At 41.6% G+C, this 19,636-nt stretch overlaps 1 protein-coding gene across 1 annotated transcript in view; it reads right to left on the reverse strand.

The window, feature by feature from the left end:
- Nucleotides 1-19,636, reverse strand: part of LOC122798415 (1-phosphatidylinositol 4,5-bisphosphate phosphodiesterase gamma-1-like) — a 3,104,897-nt gene that overhangs the window by 237,497 nt on the left and 2,847,764 nt on the right. The window contains exon 27 of the mRNA XM_044067334.1: nt 7,435-7,583. Within this exon, the coding sequence (XP_043923269.1) occupies nt 7,435-7,583 (149 nt within the window). The remainder of the gene's footprint in view (nt 1-7,434; nt 7,584-19,636) is intronic.

Genomic DNA, 19,636 nt, shown 5'->3' on the forward strand with positions numbered 1-19,636 from the left:
CAAGGTTTGGAGCATATACTTGATGTGCCCTTTCAATTAACATTCTTAGTGTGGAAAACCAGTTCAGTTGCTTACTTGTACTATCATAAAATTAACATCTGCTCCTTCCAGTTTTTTTTTTTGTTACAGCAGAAAAATCTCAGGTTTTCACTGTGTACACCCTCTTCTAACGCTATTTTTTAAAACCGCTCTTCTTGAGCACCCTCATACTCAGCCAACCTTTTCATGATTTTAACCTCTGATTTTTGCAGTTTTATCAGGCCATCTAAGTAGCTAGTTATGGCTTCTTATATTTTTTTCAGCTTTTTGTAATTTGATAATAAAGGACTGTGTCAACTCAAATTTATTTTAAACACATCTAAGTACATACATACAAATATTTCAAGAACAAGCATTAATGCCCTTTTAGCATGCCAATCTATCACCAACAGTTGTTCCCATAATAAGTGTCCAGGCTGTTCTAGTGCTTGCTTTAAATGCAATTTTGGTAGTTTATTCCATGCATCAGCTGCTCTCTCAGAGAACTAATTAGTGCACTTCTAATTCCTAGAGACTCTTCTACATAGGTTGCCTGGGGATACTCCTCTACGTTTTGATAACCCCAAACATTCCCAGAGGTACAACTTCAGATATTTAAGTATTTCATAATAATTTAAAGTGTCACATCCATGGCTGCCCTTGGTATATTTCCATTGTACTCTTTCCAGTTTACTCGTGCTTGTTTTCTTATAAGGCTTCCATACTGTTATTCCATACTCAAGTTTGGGTCTAATGTAACTAACAATGACTTCATCATTTCTAAATTTATAAATCTTTTTATGCAACCTATAGTTCTATAACTATCATTAACCAACTGGTTGATATGATTGGAAAAACTCAAACCTGGATCTACCCATATAACCAGGTCCTTAAATGAATCTATAGTTGAAATCATTGTGTGCCGCACTAAATATTCACCTTCCAATTTATCTCTCCATAATCTCAAATGCTTAGTTTTTGATATATTTATCAACATGTTACATTTTATTTATTTTTCCTCTATATTACTGGAAGCCATCTCTTGTGCCATAGCTGAAACTTGAACTTCTTTTTGCTGACCAGCTGCAGGACTCTTCCCAGACAGTATTTTCTCTTTAATTTTTCTGGCTGATTTTCTTTCATATTCTCTAAATTTCTTCTTTGCTGGCATCCAGGTATTGTGCTTACTAGCCAGTAACTAAATTCTAACAAAAAAGACAATTTAACTGTCTTCCTTTTCACAGTTTCTGTTTTCATACTAGGAGAGCTAAATTAAGCTGCTGATCAGTGTGCAGCCATCTTGGAGGTTCCGAGTTTAATAGATTACTTTTTTGATATGATTGCTTCTGTTTGTATAAATGCCTCCCCAATTCACGTATCAGTCCCACTGACCATCAGTTGCTTGGTGTTGCTCCAAATGCTCCTACATTTGTGCTCCTGTTACTACCCCCCCCCCCCACACACACACACACACACACACACCTCTGAGGCTTGGACCATCATAACCATTAATGGGCTGGGAAGTGGAAATGTGTTGCAGACCAAACTGGCAGTATCATTTATGCTGGCTTAGTATATCAGAGGACTTTATGCTATGCCCTAACAAGGCATGGCTGTGACTTCATATGCATCACAGCATGCATCAATTAGCACCTGCTCTCCCTGGTATGCAAACTGAACTACATGCTATGCAATTAACAATAACTTCTTCATCATTAGGGGAGTGATAGACTACATGCTTAAACCCCACCCATCCTCCTAGAATGGCAGAGTTGCTGCTTCTTTCCACCAAAGCTCTTCCAACACCTGAACCGCTAATCAAACATGGAAAATCTGGGTCACACTCTGGGCTCCCTCCTTCTAGGTCACAGAACTAGGTTTACTGTTCACACACTACTACTGTCTATGAACATACAAGGTAATAAATAGCCTTTCTTTTACTTCCCTGTTGTGGTTGGGAAAAAAGGGGTATGGATGGAGGGCTCATAGCTCTATGGAGTGATTCAGAGAAGTATTCTGAAACTTTTTCTGCATAAAAAAATTAACTTTACAGCCACCCTATCACTACCTACATAACTGAATTAACTACTTAAAACTTCAACAAGGACGCTTTAGTCCTTCCAAAAGGACAGCATCAGAGAGAGAGTCTCCTAGACCTACTACACTAAAGTGATTTTATCTGGACTAATCCTGTCTACACTGTTTCTCATTAGTCCTGTCACCCTCTAGGTTACAGGTAGAATACCAGACTTCACTCAAGATTTCTGGATTACCTCTGTTTTCTCTACACTAAGAGAGATAATGTGCACTTCCTACTTGTAACCCTCTTCACTTGACCTACCAACATTACTTCCTGCTACCACAAATGCATCTTACTTTTGTTGTGTAAGATTGTCTGAAGGCAAGTCTGTATATCATCCACTTTACTTTCCCTAAAGCATTAGAGTAATGCAGTGTCTACTGATTCTTGGAATTAAATTCCTGATCACCCTCAGCAGTCATCAACAACTACTGACTCCCTTCCAATGTCAGTGTAAGCATGGTACAGTTAAAGGTTTCAATATGGTCAACAGAATGAAGAGTATTCCTGGTCATACGTGAATCCTGTCCCTGGCCTAAAATAAATTTCTAATCCTCACAATTTCTCTAAATATTTTTATATCCCTTAACACTTTACCTTTCTAAGATTAAAATTTATATTCTCTATAATAATTATATACATATTTGCAAACAATATGGGTATAACTAATTCAAACAATCTTTCTCAGTTTTTACCTTTGTATCTTCATACACCACTACAATTTTTAGCAGAATATTCTTACTTTTTTATATCGATTGCAGACACCCTTCCCTCCTTAACTATTTCACAATCCAAAACTGCAACATTACACTGATTAATTAATACCGCTATGCCTGAACATTGTTGCACTCAAAAATTCCAAACTTTATTCCACCATAACACTTGCAAATGCTCTTGTTCCTTTTTAAAAAAAATATGTATCTGCTAAACAAACATATCTGTCATCTTATTTCATTGATATATTAAATACTATTCCCATTTAAAGCAAAATATAACTCACCTGTCTCCTTTAATGTTTTCATTAAATATAAACTTAAGTTTTCTTTTTCCATTCCTGAGTCTCTTTATTGTATGATGTCTGCCTTTATTATGCTGCCATATTAGGCTGCCCACTTCATCACTACTCTCTAGCTGCAAAGCATCATATTTACTTTGTAATAATGAAATATGTATGACTTGATTTTCTTTCTTTTATTTCTAGTTCACCCTCTTTATGTAAGTCAACAGGACACATTTCATCAGATGCATTTTCTTCTATAGCGTTTTCACCTGCATCATCCAGCAAGTTCCCCTCATTTATATTTAATTTCTCCACATCCCCATAGTCCAAACTATCCTTCTTGATTTTATAATACTCTTCACAGCTTTCTGCCATGTGAACTTTTTCATCACACTAGGCACATCTCCATTTATTATACTGTCGGATTAGATGCCCTTCTTCCCCAGTAAGGAAAAAAAATGAGTTACCCCCAGTATGTCAAAATTTTAGTACCATCAAGATTTATAAAACTTGAAAGATGTTGTATTTCCCTTCTTTGTTACTGAAACCATATATTCTTACTCTCCACTTTCACAATATTACTTACATTTTCCTTTCAAACAATGCTCTAATTCATGGTGCTCTCACGTGCAGAAATTCTGAAGCACCCTTTAAATTTACTGAAATCTGCAGATTGACTAAACAGCAGAAGCTAACTTATATGTTTTACATAAGGCTCAATTCTGCAATTCAAACACTGCAGCTGTACTTAGTTGAAACTTCTAAAGTCCTCTATTAGTTAAACAGGCAGTGTGCTCACAGTTCTGTATTCAAAAGTGCAGCATGAAAAGTACGTTAAGGATCAACATACTGCAGTCAAACTTAAGAAATCTGACTGCCAAACACACATAAACAAGAAACATCTTTATTAAATTATGTATGGCATAAGCCATGTTACATTTATATAAATAATAATAAACAATAGTGACGCAATCTCAGTTGCAAACATTATACATTCCAAACCATGCCAACATAACCGTTCCTGCAAACATTATACATCACCTTTAACATACTCAGTCCTTGTTAGTCAACCATTACATAGCTCTTTCAAATCCTGCCTACTTTTAAACCTTGTTTCTCCTCTGCAATGTATTGATCCCACGGTTTCAAATTTTTCCTATGTACATTTTCTCCTACCCTTTTCTAAAGATCTCGGTTCCAGATGTTTTAACTCTGTTACTATCTTCACTACCTTTAGTAAAGTTGATTTAGACTTAGATTTCCATTTTCTAGTAACTGCTTTTTTGGCAGCCATTATAATTAGATTCAGCAAGGCCTTACTATGTCTAGGCAATTCCGAATGTATCATAGCTCAAAAAAATAATTTCCCCAGTCACTACTATTTGCTTACCCAGCATCTCCAACAGAGCAATCTGCAGGGAATATTTTAAAGTCCACCAACTCATTACACTCCCAGAAAATATGTTGCCAGTTATCTCTTTCTGCCTAATTACACCTCCAACATTTGCTGTCTACTTGAGGAAAAATTCTTTGAAGTCTGCTTGGGGTATAAAAATATTTATCTAAGCAGGAAAAATTCTTTGAAGTCTGCTTGGGGTATAAAAATATTTATCTAAGCACCTTCAGGCAAAGATCGAAAATCTTCTAGATTTTGTTGCATATTTGGGAGACATACATATACCCCCCCATTGTTTATTTGTGAACTGCTTATCTAACCTCCTCTGATGGATTCTTATAGTTATCATGCAAAATTATATATGCTCTACTAATTATTCATTTCTTAATGGCATCTTCTGTTCTAGATTCTACTAAAAACTCTACCAATGCTGGTCTTACATTTAGGACCCCCCCCATTTCTTTCTCTTTGCCTATACTCTGATATCAATCCTTGACATGGAAGGCAATCTTTAGCCCGCAGTCCAAACAAGTTCTTGGCAACATCCCATTCTATTATTTGCTCCCAGTACCTTGGCTCCTTTGCCAGTTTTCTCCAATATATCCCCACCCCCTCTTGCCTATTGTCTGTATCCCTAATTACAGTCATCCTAATCGTCAACATCTCCTTTCTCCATTCCCATATTGGCTTAATTCTTAGAATCCCTTCTGCTACTTGATGAATATAATATTCTGTATGATTGTTTTTCTCCTTAAAGGTCTGTATCCAAAATCCCAGTCTCTCCCTGTTACTTAAGCTTCCCCCCATTTCATCATCATTTTTTTTCACTTTGAATTATAGTTTTCTGCTTGTGCTATAACTGTTTTGCTCTGAAACACCCCTACAACTCAGGTAATCCCAATCTGCCCTGTTCTTTTGGAAGAATAAGCTTATCCCACTTGACTCTTACAATCTTCCCCTCCTAGATAAAATTCTTCAGCTTTTTATTAACTGCTATCCACAACATCTCCTCTGGCTGATAAAATATGCCTGATCAGTGTATAAGACTAAAGGGACTAAATATCTTACCTGCTTGTATCTTACTACCGATACCCATATAACAGAGCTTCGATTTTCTCAGTTTGTGTATTACAATTTGTTTAGTCTCTTCCCACATATCCTTCAGCTGCCACACCAGTATCATTTTAATCCACACTCCTAAATACTTCATTTTATCATGTCCTCATAAATATGAACATTGATGAAACAATTCATATGTGGGTACACAATTTACCACTACTGCTTTTGTTTTTGCTTCATTAATTTTGTATCCCGAAAAGGTTTGAAACTCGATATGTTTTATGGCACTGTAATGTCCCTTTCTGTTTTTGCAAGGTAAAAAGTAATGTCATTTGCAAAAAGAGCCAGCTTTTCTTGACTATCATACCCAATTATATATTTGAATTCTGTGCCCCTTATTTTCTTTGCCAATAGTTCCAAATACAATGCAAATAACAAAGGGGAGAGAGGACACCGCTGCTGCTTCCTCTGCTGAAGCATAAATGATCAGAGAGGACCTCACCCACTTCAATTTTCACCTCCGATCCTTCATATATCCTCCTAATCAACCTTATAATTTTATCATGGAATGCAAATACTTCCATCGCTCTGCTCATCAAACCCCAGTTTACTCTGTCAAATGCCATCACTGCATCAGGACCCACCAGCAGCAGTGGTATTTTCTTTCACTCTGCTTCCCTCTGGATCATCAGTGTTCTGTTAATGTTGACAAATGTTTGCCTCCCCTCAACAAAACCACACTGATCCATATCTATCAACTTTGGCATCACTTTTACCATTCTTTTAGCTACGACAGACAAACACTTTATAATCATGATTTAGGACTGAAATGGGCCTGTATGAAGCTGGATCTGGCGGATCTTTACCCTCTTTAGGTAGTACGCTTACTACCGCTTTCTTCCAGGATGTTGGTACTTCTCCTCTTAAAATACTGTTAAACAAAACCTTCATCAGTTTTTCCCTCCCAGCTTTCAAACTTCCTGGGAACTTACCCGTGGATTGGTTAAACATCACCACTTTTATCTCATCTCCTCTTATCCTGTTAATAATTGAGCTTCTTCTCCCTCTAGCCTTGACATAATTCCTCCACAAACATTTCCATTTGTGCCTTTTCTTAATTTCCATATGCCTCTACTTTATACAGACTTGCACAGAATTTCCGAAATATTTCTAATACTTCTACAGGATCCGTTATCTTCCTTGTAACGGACTCCATAAGCTTGGTGACAGCCCTTTCTACATTCTGTTGTCTGAGTCATTGTGCTAAAAGTTTTTGTGCTCTAGAGCCATCAAAAAACAGTTGCTTCATAGCAATCTTTCTAAACTCATGCATATTATCAAGGCAGTCCCTTATTTTCTGTTTAGCATTCTGCAGTTGCTCCTCTTCTTGTTCTGTGAGATTCTCCATATTTTGCAATACTTTAATATTTGCCAGTCCCTCTAAATAATGCTTGTTACTTCTTAACCATATTTTCTTTTCTTTTATTTCCACCCTATTTTTAAATTCCATTTTAATTTTTATCCCACTCTCTATCTATATTTTCAGAAAAAGTTTCTATCTTCTCTAATAACTCCTGAATAATTTCCACTACCCATTCCTTAAATTCCTCTCTTTTCAACAGATGGGTGGAAAAGCGCCAGTGTCTCATTTTTATTTCATTACCCAGTGTTTTTATTTCAGTTATTAAATGCACACATTCCTGTGAAATGTAAATTCCGTGTAGCCTAGCCCAGTTTGTGTATCTTGGGAAATAATACGTAAATTCACTCTGAATTCCTCCTAACACTCTCAGTTTGATCACATACCCATTGCATTCATTGTTGCCAATGGTAACAGCATACATAACACAAAAAACTAGTTCCCAAGTAGAAGGTACTTACTTGTAGCTGCACTGTAATGGGCTCTACTCCTTTCAGGCTGTTCTTGTCAAATGGGTCAAAACTGTCATCTCTCATGATGTCTGGTTGTAGAACATAGCCACTCTTCCCGCCGAGCATAAACAGAGCCTGGTTCAGCTGCATCGGTTTGTCTTTAATGAAAGACATGAAGAAAAGTAAATCAAGTAGTCAAAATATGGTCAAGTTCAGTGGGTTATTCTCCCACACACTCAAAGAATCCTATAATGAAATATAAAAAGATCATATCATAGAAAAAAAATTAAAACAGTATTCCAAATCAAAGATCTACAGCATGGTACAGAAACAAAAGTTATGTACATCCATAGTCTCTTTATCTGTCTGGCTCAATGAATGGTTTGTCTGATCCGAATGGATCTGACCTTGGCACCTTTTTCCAGCTTTTGGATCCAGGGCCTAGACTCCTTCAATTCCATAATGTCCTCCTTCCCCTGAAATACCTCAAACTGAGTTTGCCCACACACATATTAAATACACCATCAGATTTTCTTAAGAAAAATCCCTAATACTCTAGCAATACCAACTAACAGGAAAAAAAATCAGATGAAAGGCTGCAGGTGTGACAACATCCAGGTCAGGTCCAGTCAATCAGCTGAGAATCAAATGGGACAATTTTGGCATGGGGAAGGAGGAGGGATGTTAAGCTGGATGGATAAAGACAACATGGATCTAGCATTATAAGTGGTACATAACTTTTCTATCCAATGTTGTCTTATCCGTCTTATTCAACTGAAATGGACTGCCCAGCTACAAGAACTCTGGGGTGGTCTCATGGATGGAAATTTCGAAGGACGGTGGAGCCGAAAGATGCAGGGACCATGACTGCACATCCATCTTACAATAAGGTACAAAGGTATGCACTGTGGAACATGTAGCTGTAGCACAACTATCACCTGTGGGAGCTCTGTCAAAGAATAAAGCGCAGACTGCCACCTCTCTGACTGAATGGGCTTTAGGTTTATGTGGAAGTGCAATTCCTATTGCCTGTAGAAGGCAGCAATGCAGTTGGGACAACCACCTGGACAATGTAACTTTAGAAACACCTTGCCCAATTTAGTCTTTGAAAAAGAGAAGAAAAGCTGATCTGTTTTTCTGAATCTCTTGGTCAGATGTAAATAGAATCTTAAATGACAGTGAACATCCATGAAGTGCAAAATGTATTCACCTTTGTTAGCAAATTTTGGAAAGAAAACTTGTAAATTAATAATCTGATTATGGAAAGTCTCGAAGCCACCTTAGGAAGAAAAGAAAGGGGAGCTCAATGGGCCCTGTCCTTTTGGAAGATCAAGTATGGAGGCTTGCATAACAAGGCTTATATCTCAGAAATTCTACTTGCAGAAAACAATCTTCCAAGACAAAAACTTCAAATCTGCAGAGGATACTGGCTTATAAAGTGGTTTGGTTAAGGCCTAAATCATGATTGCAATATCCCTTGGAGGAATAGAACCTTTAATAAGTAGCCTTAGCAGAAAAGCTCCTTTTAAGAAAGCCTTGAACAACATTAAGGGTGCAATACGACTGAGGTTTTCCCTAACCCGAGGGTTGGGAGGGTGGCCTAATGGTTAAGGTGTTTGCCTTGCAAGCAAAAGATGCAGGGTTTGAGTCTCACAAGGGATAAATGGCTAGGCTTAAAATGGCTCGCAAGGGCAGTTAGCTTAGTACTAATCTATGAACCTATGAACCTAAAGTGAAAAATGCAAATGGCTTCCATTTGAATTTTAATGGTATAGAAACTAGCAACTTCCTGAAATAACTATGCCAGAATATCCAAAAAAGAAGACACAGGTAATGAAAAGGTATCTAAACCCATGGAGGGAGCCCAAACAGTGACTCTTTTCTAGAACCCATAGACAATGTTTCAGGGGAGGCCAAGGGGAGGGGAAACAAACATGCTGAGGGCAGAAAGGGGCAAATAGAATCACCATTGCTTTGCATCGGATGGCATTCAGAAGAAATTTGGCTATGAGGTGAAAGGGTGGAAAGGAATACAGAAGAGCAATTGTGGACTAAAGTATTACTTGGTGACTGACCCTCATGGGGAACAGGGCAAAGTAGCTGCTGCACCTGGTGTTTAGATGGGAAGTAAAAAGATCACAGCACAACTGGCAGTAGTATCTGAAAATCATAGATGCCACTGTCTGGTTCAGGCACCACTTGCGGGGCAGAAGAACAGACCTGCTCAGTCTGTCTGCGAGAACACTGGCACTCTCCAATATGTGTGGTGCAAGACATTGCCCACTCCCAAAACTTCATGGCTTCCCCAACTAATGGATTTGAACAGGTTCCTCCTAGTATGTTTATATACCAGACCACCACCGTGTTTGTCCATCTGGACAGCAACCACACATTTGTGGAGAGAATCCTGGAATGTCTGCAATGTTTTAATCTCCAAAACATTAATGTGAAGGTTGGCTTCTGTTGTAGACCACTTGCCTTGGACAGTTCTCCCTTTGTAATGCCCCTGCACCTCAGAAGGGAGTCATCGGTGGTCACATGGCCACTAGGGGGGCGAGGAGAATGCTCATCCCTAGAAGACTACAGAAGAGATCAGCCACCACTGAATGTAACACCTGCATACCGATGTGAGGCATACTGGAAAGTACAAAGGCTGATGCAACACTGACTACTGAACTGCCAAGGTCTAACTGTAATACTCTCAAGTAATACCCTGCTTGTGTAACCAGTGTAATTTACACAATCAATGATCTTAAACAACACAGAATAAGTCTTGCTGGGGGATTGTCTGAAGCAAGAACTTGAAGGGACTGACGTCAAAGAGCACTCGGGAGTGCAGAGGCTTAGGTATCAGAGATGTCATGTCCGGGTGGTGGCTTATAAACTCTCTTGCCTGTGCTGAAGTCATGAGTTCACAGGTGATTACTAGGCTTATGGCACAAAAGCCTTTACAAGCCTAGCCAAAAATACCCCAGAATATGACACTATTACATCTTCATTCCCCAGATATTGGATAGCGAAGTATATCGGGGTAGTGGGTCTCTGGGTGTTGGAGCCCTGAATCATTTTACAGACTGCGTCTGTCCAAAGGGACATGGGCAGTACCCCGGGAGTGAATTTATGGTTCCCCATCCATTTATCCAAATTCTTTATGAAGATTGTGAGGGGCAGGCTTTGTCTTATGAAGACGGGAAATTTATTCCATAGACAAGGTAGCCTTTGGGATACGAATCTGTCTCGCCAGCAAGTTCTGTTAGAGTCACAGGTCTATGGAACATATAACCCTTGTACAATTATTGTTGCGAATATGTAATGTTTTCATCAGGGCTAGATTAGAGAATACCCTGTAGGTCAGGCAGAAGTCCCATCTCAATAAATGATATGATACGGTAAAGCGATAGGGCCTTTAGTCAATTTGCATAAGACATGTGTTTTACACTTTGTATTTATTTTCAGTGAGAAACCTCTGGGACCACTCCAATTGGAGTAAGTGACTAGTTAGGTACATGCAGAAAGAAGCAATGTACTCGATTATGGGCTTGATGAGGGCCAAGTACAATAGCATTGTGACTTCCTTTGATCTTGATGTCGTGTCTTTACTTATAAGTTGAGCCACAGAGAAGGATTTCCTCACTACTGTAGCTACCTGGTGGTCAAAGTTTAGGTTACTATCTATCTGTGTTCCTAGGTCCCTCACCATTGGGTTTACTTTTAAGGGTGTGCTATCAATACTATAATTTGCAGGGATATCCGATATACTAAAGGGTATGATATCACATTTTTAGCATTTAGTCTCAGACCACGGTTTTGGCACCAGTCATTTGTTATTTTCAGGCCTGTTTGTAGGATGTCAACATCGTTTGAGGATTCGAGGATTGCTCCCAGCTTAGTCGTCAGTAAACATGGTAAGCCAGAAGCCTCCAACCTTGGCCTTCACTTAAGAGAAGTATATATCAAGCAGGAGGGGTCCCAACACTGAGCCCTGTGGGACACTGCTAATAACAGGTTTCTTATCGGAAGTGGATTCACCCAACCAGACAACACGTGTCCTGTCATTGATCCAGTTAGCAATCCATCTGACAGTGTAGAGGTTTATGCCTAACTCTAAGTTTACTTATGATCCCGGAGTGGGGGACTGTCTTGAAAGCTTTGGCCAGGTCTAAATAAGCAGTGTGTACAGTTTTACCTTCACTCATGGCCCAAGTGACTTTCTCGAAGAAGTCCACTAGTCTAAGCAGTCAGGTCCTCCCTTTCAAAGCTAGATTTGGTATGGTACGGCTTTTGGCAAATTCCTATGTCGTTATTGATCAGGTCCATGATAATTCTCTCCATGGCCTTGTAGATAAGACTGGTCAAGCTTATGGGTCTGTAGTTCCCAGGTTCAGTTGATGGTCCCCACTTGTGCAGAGGGATGACTGTTGCAGTCCTCTGGGACAAAGCCTGTACAGAGGCTGTGGTGAAAGAGGGTTTCTAGAGGCCCTGATAGAATCTGTTTTAAGCTATTTAAGAAGCATCCTGGAATGTTATCAGGACCCATAGAGGTTGTGTTTTTAGCTTTAGTAAGGGCAGTAAGGACCTGGACCCTCATAATGACTGATGGGGGGATGGTTGTGGGTATTTCTTTGGGAGTGATAGGAGGTGATGGGGGTGCAGAGGTTTGAACTGAACTTGTCAGCCAGGATGTTTGCTATAGTTTCAGCCTGGGTGTAAGTGCTGCCACTCATGGTTTACTCGGCAAACAGCCGAGCAGTTCCCCTGAGATTACAAACATAATTAAAAAAAAGTTTTACAATTATCTTTCACCTGGGAGGCTATTTCTGCCTCATAGTTTGCTTTGGAAGATTTGACCATCTATCTAGTTTGCTTATTTAGACTGGCAAGTGTCTTTTTGCACTAATTTAGCTGTTCCTTTTTGGCTATGGAGAAGATTTTTTTCCTTTTGTTGAGTAACCTATTTATACTAGGGAATCCACCAAGGTAGTTTATTTTTGCCAGTAATCATAGGTTTGACTCGGACAGGTACTGCCTCTTCTAAGCAACTAAGAATGTGGTTGTACAGCGCTTTTGTGTATCCAGGTTCAGAGGGCTTGGAAGTTTAATGATCTGTCACATAGTTGGAGGTAATTGGCCTTAATAAAGTTCTTAACAGGTCTGGAGTTTGATGGGGGTTCTAGGTTAGTTTCAATACTAAAGGAGATAATTTTGTGGTCAGATCTTACCACGGAGAAGTTAATGCATGGGAGGGAGCAGCATCCCCTTATGCTCATGAGTACTAGGTCTAGGATATTTCTACCTCTAGTTGGGGAGGTGACTAGTTGCTCCAAGCTGTTTGCATTGATAAAGTCAAAAAACCTCTGAGCAAGTGAATTATGGGTCATATAAATCTTCCAGTTTATGGAGGGGTAGTTGAGTGCGGTGGTGTTAGGCTGAATGTTAACAGATTCCTGTAGGTTTAGGCAAGAGCTATGGTTTTGCAGACTCATTTTAGGGGATCTGTAGCTAGCAAGGAATTGACAGGGGGTTGCACCCATGGTTAATTGGACATGGAGAAGCTCAAGTGAGCCATGTTGTTGGACAAGTCAAGCAGTGTACTTGTCCTTTATGAACACTGAGACACCTCCTCCCTTTGTTTTATCCTGAGCTGAGGGGGACTGAAATGTATGAAAGGCATTGTAGCCTTTGATAGTTGGGGTGCTTTCTACGGTTCTGAACCATGTTTCTGTAACTGTACATATGCCTGTGTTCTCCAGGGTGTGGAGTGCTTCCAGGGAGTGCAGTTTTTTTATTTAGATTCCTAGCAGTGAGCAGCAGTATCTTTAGGTAAGTTTTTTTTTTTTTTGTCAAGTTTATGTTGATTCCAAAATAATAGGAGCACTGGGGAAAGAAATCCATGTGCTGAATCAGTTGATCTCTGATGGGAGAGGTAAAGTGCCAGTTGTCTAAATATGGGAAAGCCCGGAATATGTGCAGTCTTAAATAAGCTGCTACAACTGCTACGCATTTGCTGAGCACCCTAGGGGCTTGTGGTGAGACCAAACATCAGTACTCAACTGGAAATGACTGGCTCCCAGCCAAAAGCAGAGAAACCTTTGGCATTGATTTGCTATCTCCACATGGAAGCAAGCATAGGTTCATAGGTTGGTACTAGGCTATCGGCCCTAAGGCCTATGCAAGCCTAGCCATAACAATTCCCTGGAAATTTCTTCCCACAATATTTACTTCTCTGGGCCCCTGTCTAGCAGGGCGACTGACATGATCCCCGGGATGAATTTCCTATCTCCCATCCAACCATCAAGGTTCCTTTTGAAGAGGGCCAATGAGGCGCTCTGCTTGACATGTATGGGCAGTCTATTCCAGAGTATGGGGAGTCTCTGGGTCAGGAAACCTATCCCTCCAGCATGTTTTGTTCATTGTGATGATAAGGTTTAGATCCCTGGAGTGTGTGGCTCTGAGGGATTGGGATTTCTTTAAGTGGAGCATATCCAACAGCTCAGGGTTTGACATGGCCTTGTATGTTAATGAGTAGACGATATGCCACAGAGTATACCTGGAGTTTTTTTTTAGACTGTCAGCATATGGCATCTGCTTTAGGCCTGTGATTCTTTTAGTAAGGTATTTATGTGGCCTTTCCAGCTGTTGCAGATGTCTTGTGAGGTACATACCAAATGGGGCATTATACTCTATAATGGGTCTAATGAGGGATGAGTACAGTGGGACAATGACCTCTTTTTTTCTGGATGAAAAGCCCTTAGTGATGAGGTGTGCCACATAGAAGGATTTCCTGACTGCTGTGGCTATGTGGTTATCCTAATGGTCTACCGACAACATACAATTGCCTTTCCTCAGGAGAAGCAAGACTAACTACAAAGTGACCATCTGAAACTTTGTCTACTTGACAAAATGATTTAGATGGCTAAAATCCAGAATGGGGCCGAGTCCCCTTTTTTATATAGAACCAAAAAGAATCCTGAACAGACTCTAGATCCTTGCTGGACGAGTGGGACCTCCTGGATAATTCTCTTTTTCAGCAGCTTTGCTACCTCTGCTGCTGCAGCTTCATCCCCTTGATGGGGTGGACGACTGGTGACTCTCTCTTTTGTTTTTTTTTTGTTTTTTTTTAGTTTGGAAGGAAAGCAAAGGGAATAATATAGCTTGTGACGATTATCTTCTGCACTCAAGAATCCTGAGTGATGGCTAGCTAGGTGTAGTTAGGTGTGAGGGTGCATAGATAAGTGCCCTTGACTGCTTCCAGTGACAGTCAATTAGGCATTGTTCAGGAACAGTGGAAGGGACCACAAAACCCTTGATTTTGTCTTCTGTCTGTAGGGCAACATCCATTAAAGCTGCTCCCTGCTCTGCAATGGGGGGGGGGGGATTGCTCTGTAGCAGAAGTAAAAAAGTGTCCTGGGCAGATTACTTGGATTTTTGAAACCAGAACTTCTGTCCAACTTTCTGGTTTTGGGGAAAAAGTCCTTGTGGGGGAGGTGAACATCCCAACAGCAGACAGAGTCCTGCCCTCCTGCTCGTTTCATGTTACCATCTCTTTTACCTTGTGTTCAAACAGTGTTGACCCACTGAAGGGAGCTTTGATGAAGGGCATCTTGAAACATTCCTCGAAGTTGCATGCAGGCATGCAGACAATGTCCCTCACTGTGCCATCCACTGCACTGGAAAGGAGATGCACAGACATATTAGACACCGATGTAAGGGTATGCAGCTAGGATTCCAATGTCTTTCAGATACCTGCTGGCAGATTACACAAAAGGGAAATGGAAAGTTCATTAATCAAATCTCTCTAGTAGCAAGTCATATGGGTCAATAAAAATTAATTGCATGAAGTGCAAATATCGCTGTAGCATATCTTAGTGGGATGGGCAGAAGTTCTCTTCAGAAAGCTCCTTCTTTGAGACTACTCTCCATCATAGCATTAACTGGCAGACCCTTGCTCCAATGTGACCTGTTCCATGGAAACACGAGTATCCTGGCTGGCTTTCCAAGAACTGGTTCCACCACATAAGGATCCTTACACAACTGCTGAAAAACTAGGCCTATGAGCTTATCAGCAGGTAGAACCACCCAGGAAGTAGGTATGCCAACCCCAAACACTTCCAGGAATACGGACTCATCTTGGGATTGGCTTCAGATGACCAGCCCCACTTTGCTTCATCAATTCTGGTAGATCTCAGAAAGGGATGTCTTACTGGGGGGATCTAGGGGATCCCTCCCCTTCTGTGAAGTCAGTATCTTCTGTGTGCAAACTTCTAGGACGAGTCGACATGCATCCTATTGCATGTGCATTTCTTATGACTCTCCTTGGGGGGGTTGTTCTGGGAAGGTCTCTGAATCAGAATGAAGACTCAACAAGCAGAGACCCTGAAGGCTGAATGAAGCTGGTTATCCCTCATAGATAAGATGTTGGGATCTAAGCAGCAGAATTTAATGGGAGTTGGGGAGCAGTCAACCCAGTGTGAGGACCTCCTCTCTAGATCAGGAAAGGACCCTTTCAAAAGCTTTGAATGCTGAAGTCAACACTGGAACTGAAGAAGGTCTCCCAAGACCTGAAGATCCTAAAAAGGAAGAAAGTACAGTTGTGTACATTTACCATAAATGTAGATGTTCGAGTGTATTCACTGTTGCAGTCATCTTACTTGGGTTATCTGCCTGTAGGTAGCCCTCAGTCGGCCTGAATACCAGAGACTTAGTATTTCCATGTTAGCTGCTGTCGCTCCAGGTCTGAAGTCAGGTTGTCAGGGGTATAAAAACAGGCAGCCGATGTCATTACGTAAGTTTTTCTTGCCCTATATGTCAGGAGCCCCCCAACAGGGAGCTAAGCTATGGAGGAAAAATCTCTACCAGTAAAAAGTAAACACCAATACCACTGCAAAGGGTTAGTAGTATACACAGAGAGGAGTGAGATAGAGAGAAGGGGGCTGGAGGGAGGGAAACCAGGACTGCAACAATGAATACACTCTAACATCTACATTTATGGTAAGTGTACACAACTGTACTATGTTCATGTTTTACTGTTGCAGTCATCACAACTGGGTTGATTCCCAAAGCTGTAGAAAGGGTAGAGGAAGTCAAGAAGTGTTTGGGCTGGCTAGTATGCCCTGCAGGGCTGCAGTTGCAAAACCCACCCTGAATTTTGAAAATAGAGGCAGGTGGTAATGCTTGGTGAATGTGTGCACAGAACTCCAGGTAGCAGCCTCCAAAATGTTCCTGGTAGGGACTCCCTTGAGGAATGCTGTAGAGGTAGAAGTTGCCCTAGTGGAATGTGTTTTGACCCCCTGAGGGGTTGGTTTCCCATGGTGTTTGTAGCAGAAATGGATACAGTCTGCTATCCATTTGGAAACTGTCTGTTCTGAAATGGTCTTGCCCTCTGCCCCTGGTGCAAAACTGAGTAGTAACTGGTCAGATTTCCTGAAGGGCTTAGTCCTATCCAGGCAGAATCTGAACTGTCTGTGCACATCCAAACAGGGCAGGATACTTTCCCCTTTATTTTGAGGATTAGGAAAGAAGGTTGCCAAATGGATAGATTGGTTGAGAGCCACACTGGACACCACTTTGGGCATAAAGGAAGGATTAGTCCTGAGGGAGACTATCAGAATGAAAAATGATGAAGCATTTCAGGCCATAAGTGCTTGTAGCTCAGACACTCTTCTTGCTGAAGTGATGGCCAGGAGCAATGCTGTTTTCCAAGAGAGGAACTTTTAAGTCGGCTGATGCTGCAGGCTCAAAAGGGGGCAGTGTGAGCTTTTCCAGTACAAAGTTAAGGTCCCAAGTGGGGGTGGGTGCTCTCCTTGGTGGCCTTAAGTTGTTTGCCCTTCTCAGGAACTGCTTGATGAGAGGGTGAGAGAACAGGGGTGGCTCAGAGTTATAATGAGCCGAGATGGCAGAGGCATGGATCTTAATGGAGGAAAAGGATAGGCCACTGTGGAGTAGAGCTGCTAAGTAATCCAGGATTAGAGGTAGAGAGGGCAGAGTTATGTCCTCTCCTTTAGACTGAATCCAGGAGCAATACCTTTTCCACTTATCAGCATAAGATTTTCTTGTACTGGGTCTTCTGGCTTCAAGAATGATGTCCAGTACCTGCTTGCTTAAGCTGGTCACTGGGGGAGAATTCAAGGAATAAGCCAGGCTACAAGATTTATGGTTTGCAGTTGCAGATGCAAGATCTGTCCTCCCTGCTGAGTGAGCAGGGTGGGGCTCTGGGGTAGGTGCCAAGGTGGCACTGGTGACAGGCTGCGCAGGAGTGGGTACCAGAGCTGGCATGGCCAGTCTGGGGCAATCAGAATTGTCCTTGGTCTGTCCTGTCTTATCTTGAGCAATATTTTTGAGAGAAGGGGCAGAGGGGGAAATGCACAGATTGAGAGGCTTACCTACTGGAAAGATAGGGCATCCACTTTCCATGCCCTGCTGTGAGGTGTCCTGGTACATAATTTGCTGAGCTGGTGATTGCAGGGGGAGGTAAAGAGATCCACCTCTGGGGTCCCCCATTTCTGAATCAGAAGGCTGACGGTTCTGGGCTCTAGTTGCCACTCATGTGGGTCTAGGAGACTTCTGCTTAAGTCATCTGCCGGTGTGTTTTGTTGGCCTGGCAGGAATTGAGCTTGCAGATGGAACTGCATGTCCAACGCCATGATCCACAGGGCCATGGCTAGCTTGCAGAGTGGGTAGGAGTGGGTTCCCCCCTGTTGTTGATGTACCACATAACTGTGGTGTTGTCTATTTTTATTAGCAGGGGCCCTGGTGGGAGTAGGGATCTGAAAGCTGTTAGAGCGTGCTGCACAGCTAGCATCTCTTTTTGGTTTATGTGCAGATGAATTTGACTTGGGTTCCAGTGGCCCTGAATGCACTTGTCGTACAGGTATGTCCCCCAGGCATAATCTGATGCATCTGTAGTTAGGGTCTGGGTGGTGTGGGGTTGAGTAAAGGGTAGTCCCTTGTGGTTGCATGCTGCTGCCCACCAAAGAAACTTTGTCTTTAGACAAGTTATGATAGGAATGACGGTTTCCAGGTCCTGAGAATGTTGGCACCAAAGACTTTTTAAGTACCACTGAAGTTTCCTCATATGCAATCTGGCATATGGAATTAGTAGGATGCATGAGGCCATGAACCTTAGGGCCTGCAGGATTTTCCTTGCGGACAGCTGGGTTCTAGTGGCCATTTGACTGAAGTAGTCTGTCAGATAGACTTGCTTTTCTGGTGTAAGGAATGCCATCTGGGATGCCGTGTCCAAGCTTGCCCCAAGAATACAATCTTTTGACTGGGGACTAGTTCTGATTTCTTTTCGTTGATGGTGTACCCCAGGGAGGTCAGCAGACTTTTTACAAATGTCAGATGCTGCAACAGCATTTCCTGTCTGCCTGAATCAGGCAGTCGTCCAAGTACAGGTACATTTTTATTTTTCTCTGCCTGCAGTAGGTAATTGCTTGAGCCAGGCATTTTGTGAATACTCTGGGAGCAGTGGATAAGCCAAAGGGAAGTACAGAAAACTGATAATGCATAGATACTGCCCTGAAGCGTAGATATTTCCTGCATGATGGTTGGGAGGGTGGCCTAATGGCTAAGGTGTTTGCCTTACAAACGCAAGGTGCAAGGTTTGAGTCTCACTAGGGATAATTGGCTAGGCTTAAAATGGCTCGCAAGGGCAGTTAGCTTACTACTAATCTATGAACCTATGAACCTACGAGTCTCTTATAGGGATCTGTAGATAGGCTTCTTTTAAGACCAGGGTAGCTAACCAGGCATCTTTGGCCAGCATAGGAAGAATCTGCTGCAGGGTGAGCATTTTGAATTTTGGTACCACCAGGAAGGTGTTTAGGATAGAAAGATCTAGGATTGGGTGCCAAGTGCCCTGTTTTCTGGGTACCGGGAAAAGTCTGGAATAGAACCCTTGACTATCTGTTCCACAGGAACAGGCTGAATTGCCCTTATAGACAGCAGGGATTGGAACTTGGTTTTGTGCCTCTGCCCACAGGTTTGGAGGAAGGTCTGGGAACCCTTTTGGGGTTGGCAGTAAGTGGAAGTAAAATTGGTACCCCTGGGATATAATGTTGAGGACCCATCAGTCTTCAGTGATGGAAGTCTAGTTTTTTGCATGATTGGCAAGTTTTCCTCCTAGGGGCTCAAGCAGTTGGGCAGAGGTGGGAAGTGGAGTTGAAAAGTCATTGGGAATTCTTCCCATAAGGGGGGTGGCTTAGCACTCCCT

This window comes from Protopterus annectens, chromosome 3.part1, assembly GCF_019279795.1.
Source record: "Protopterus annectens isolate FY-2018-M chromosome 3.part1, PAN1.0, whole genome shotgun sequence".
Lineage (NCBI taxonomy): Eukaryota > Metazoa > Chordata > Ceratodontiformes > Protopteridae > Protopterus > Protopterus annectens.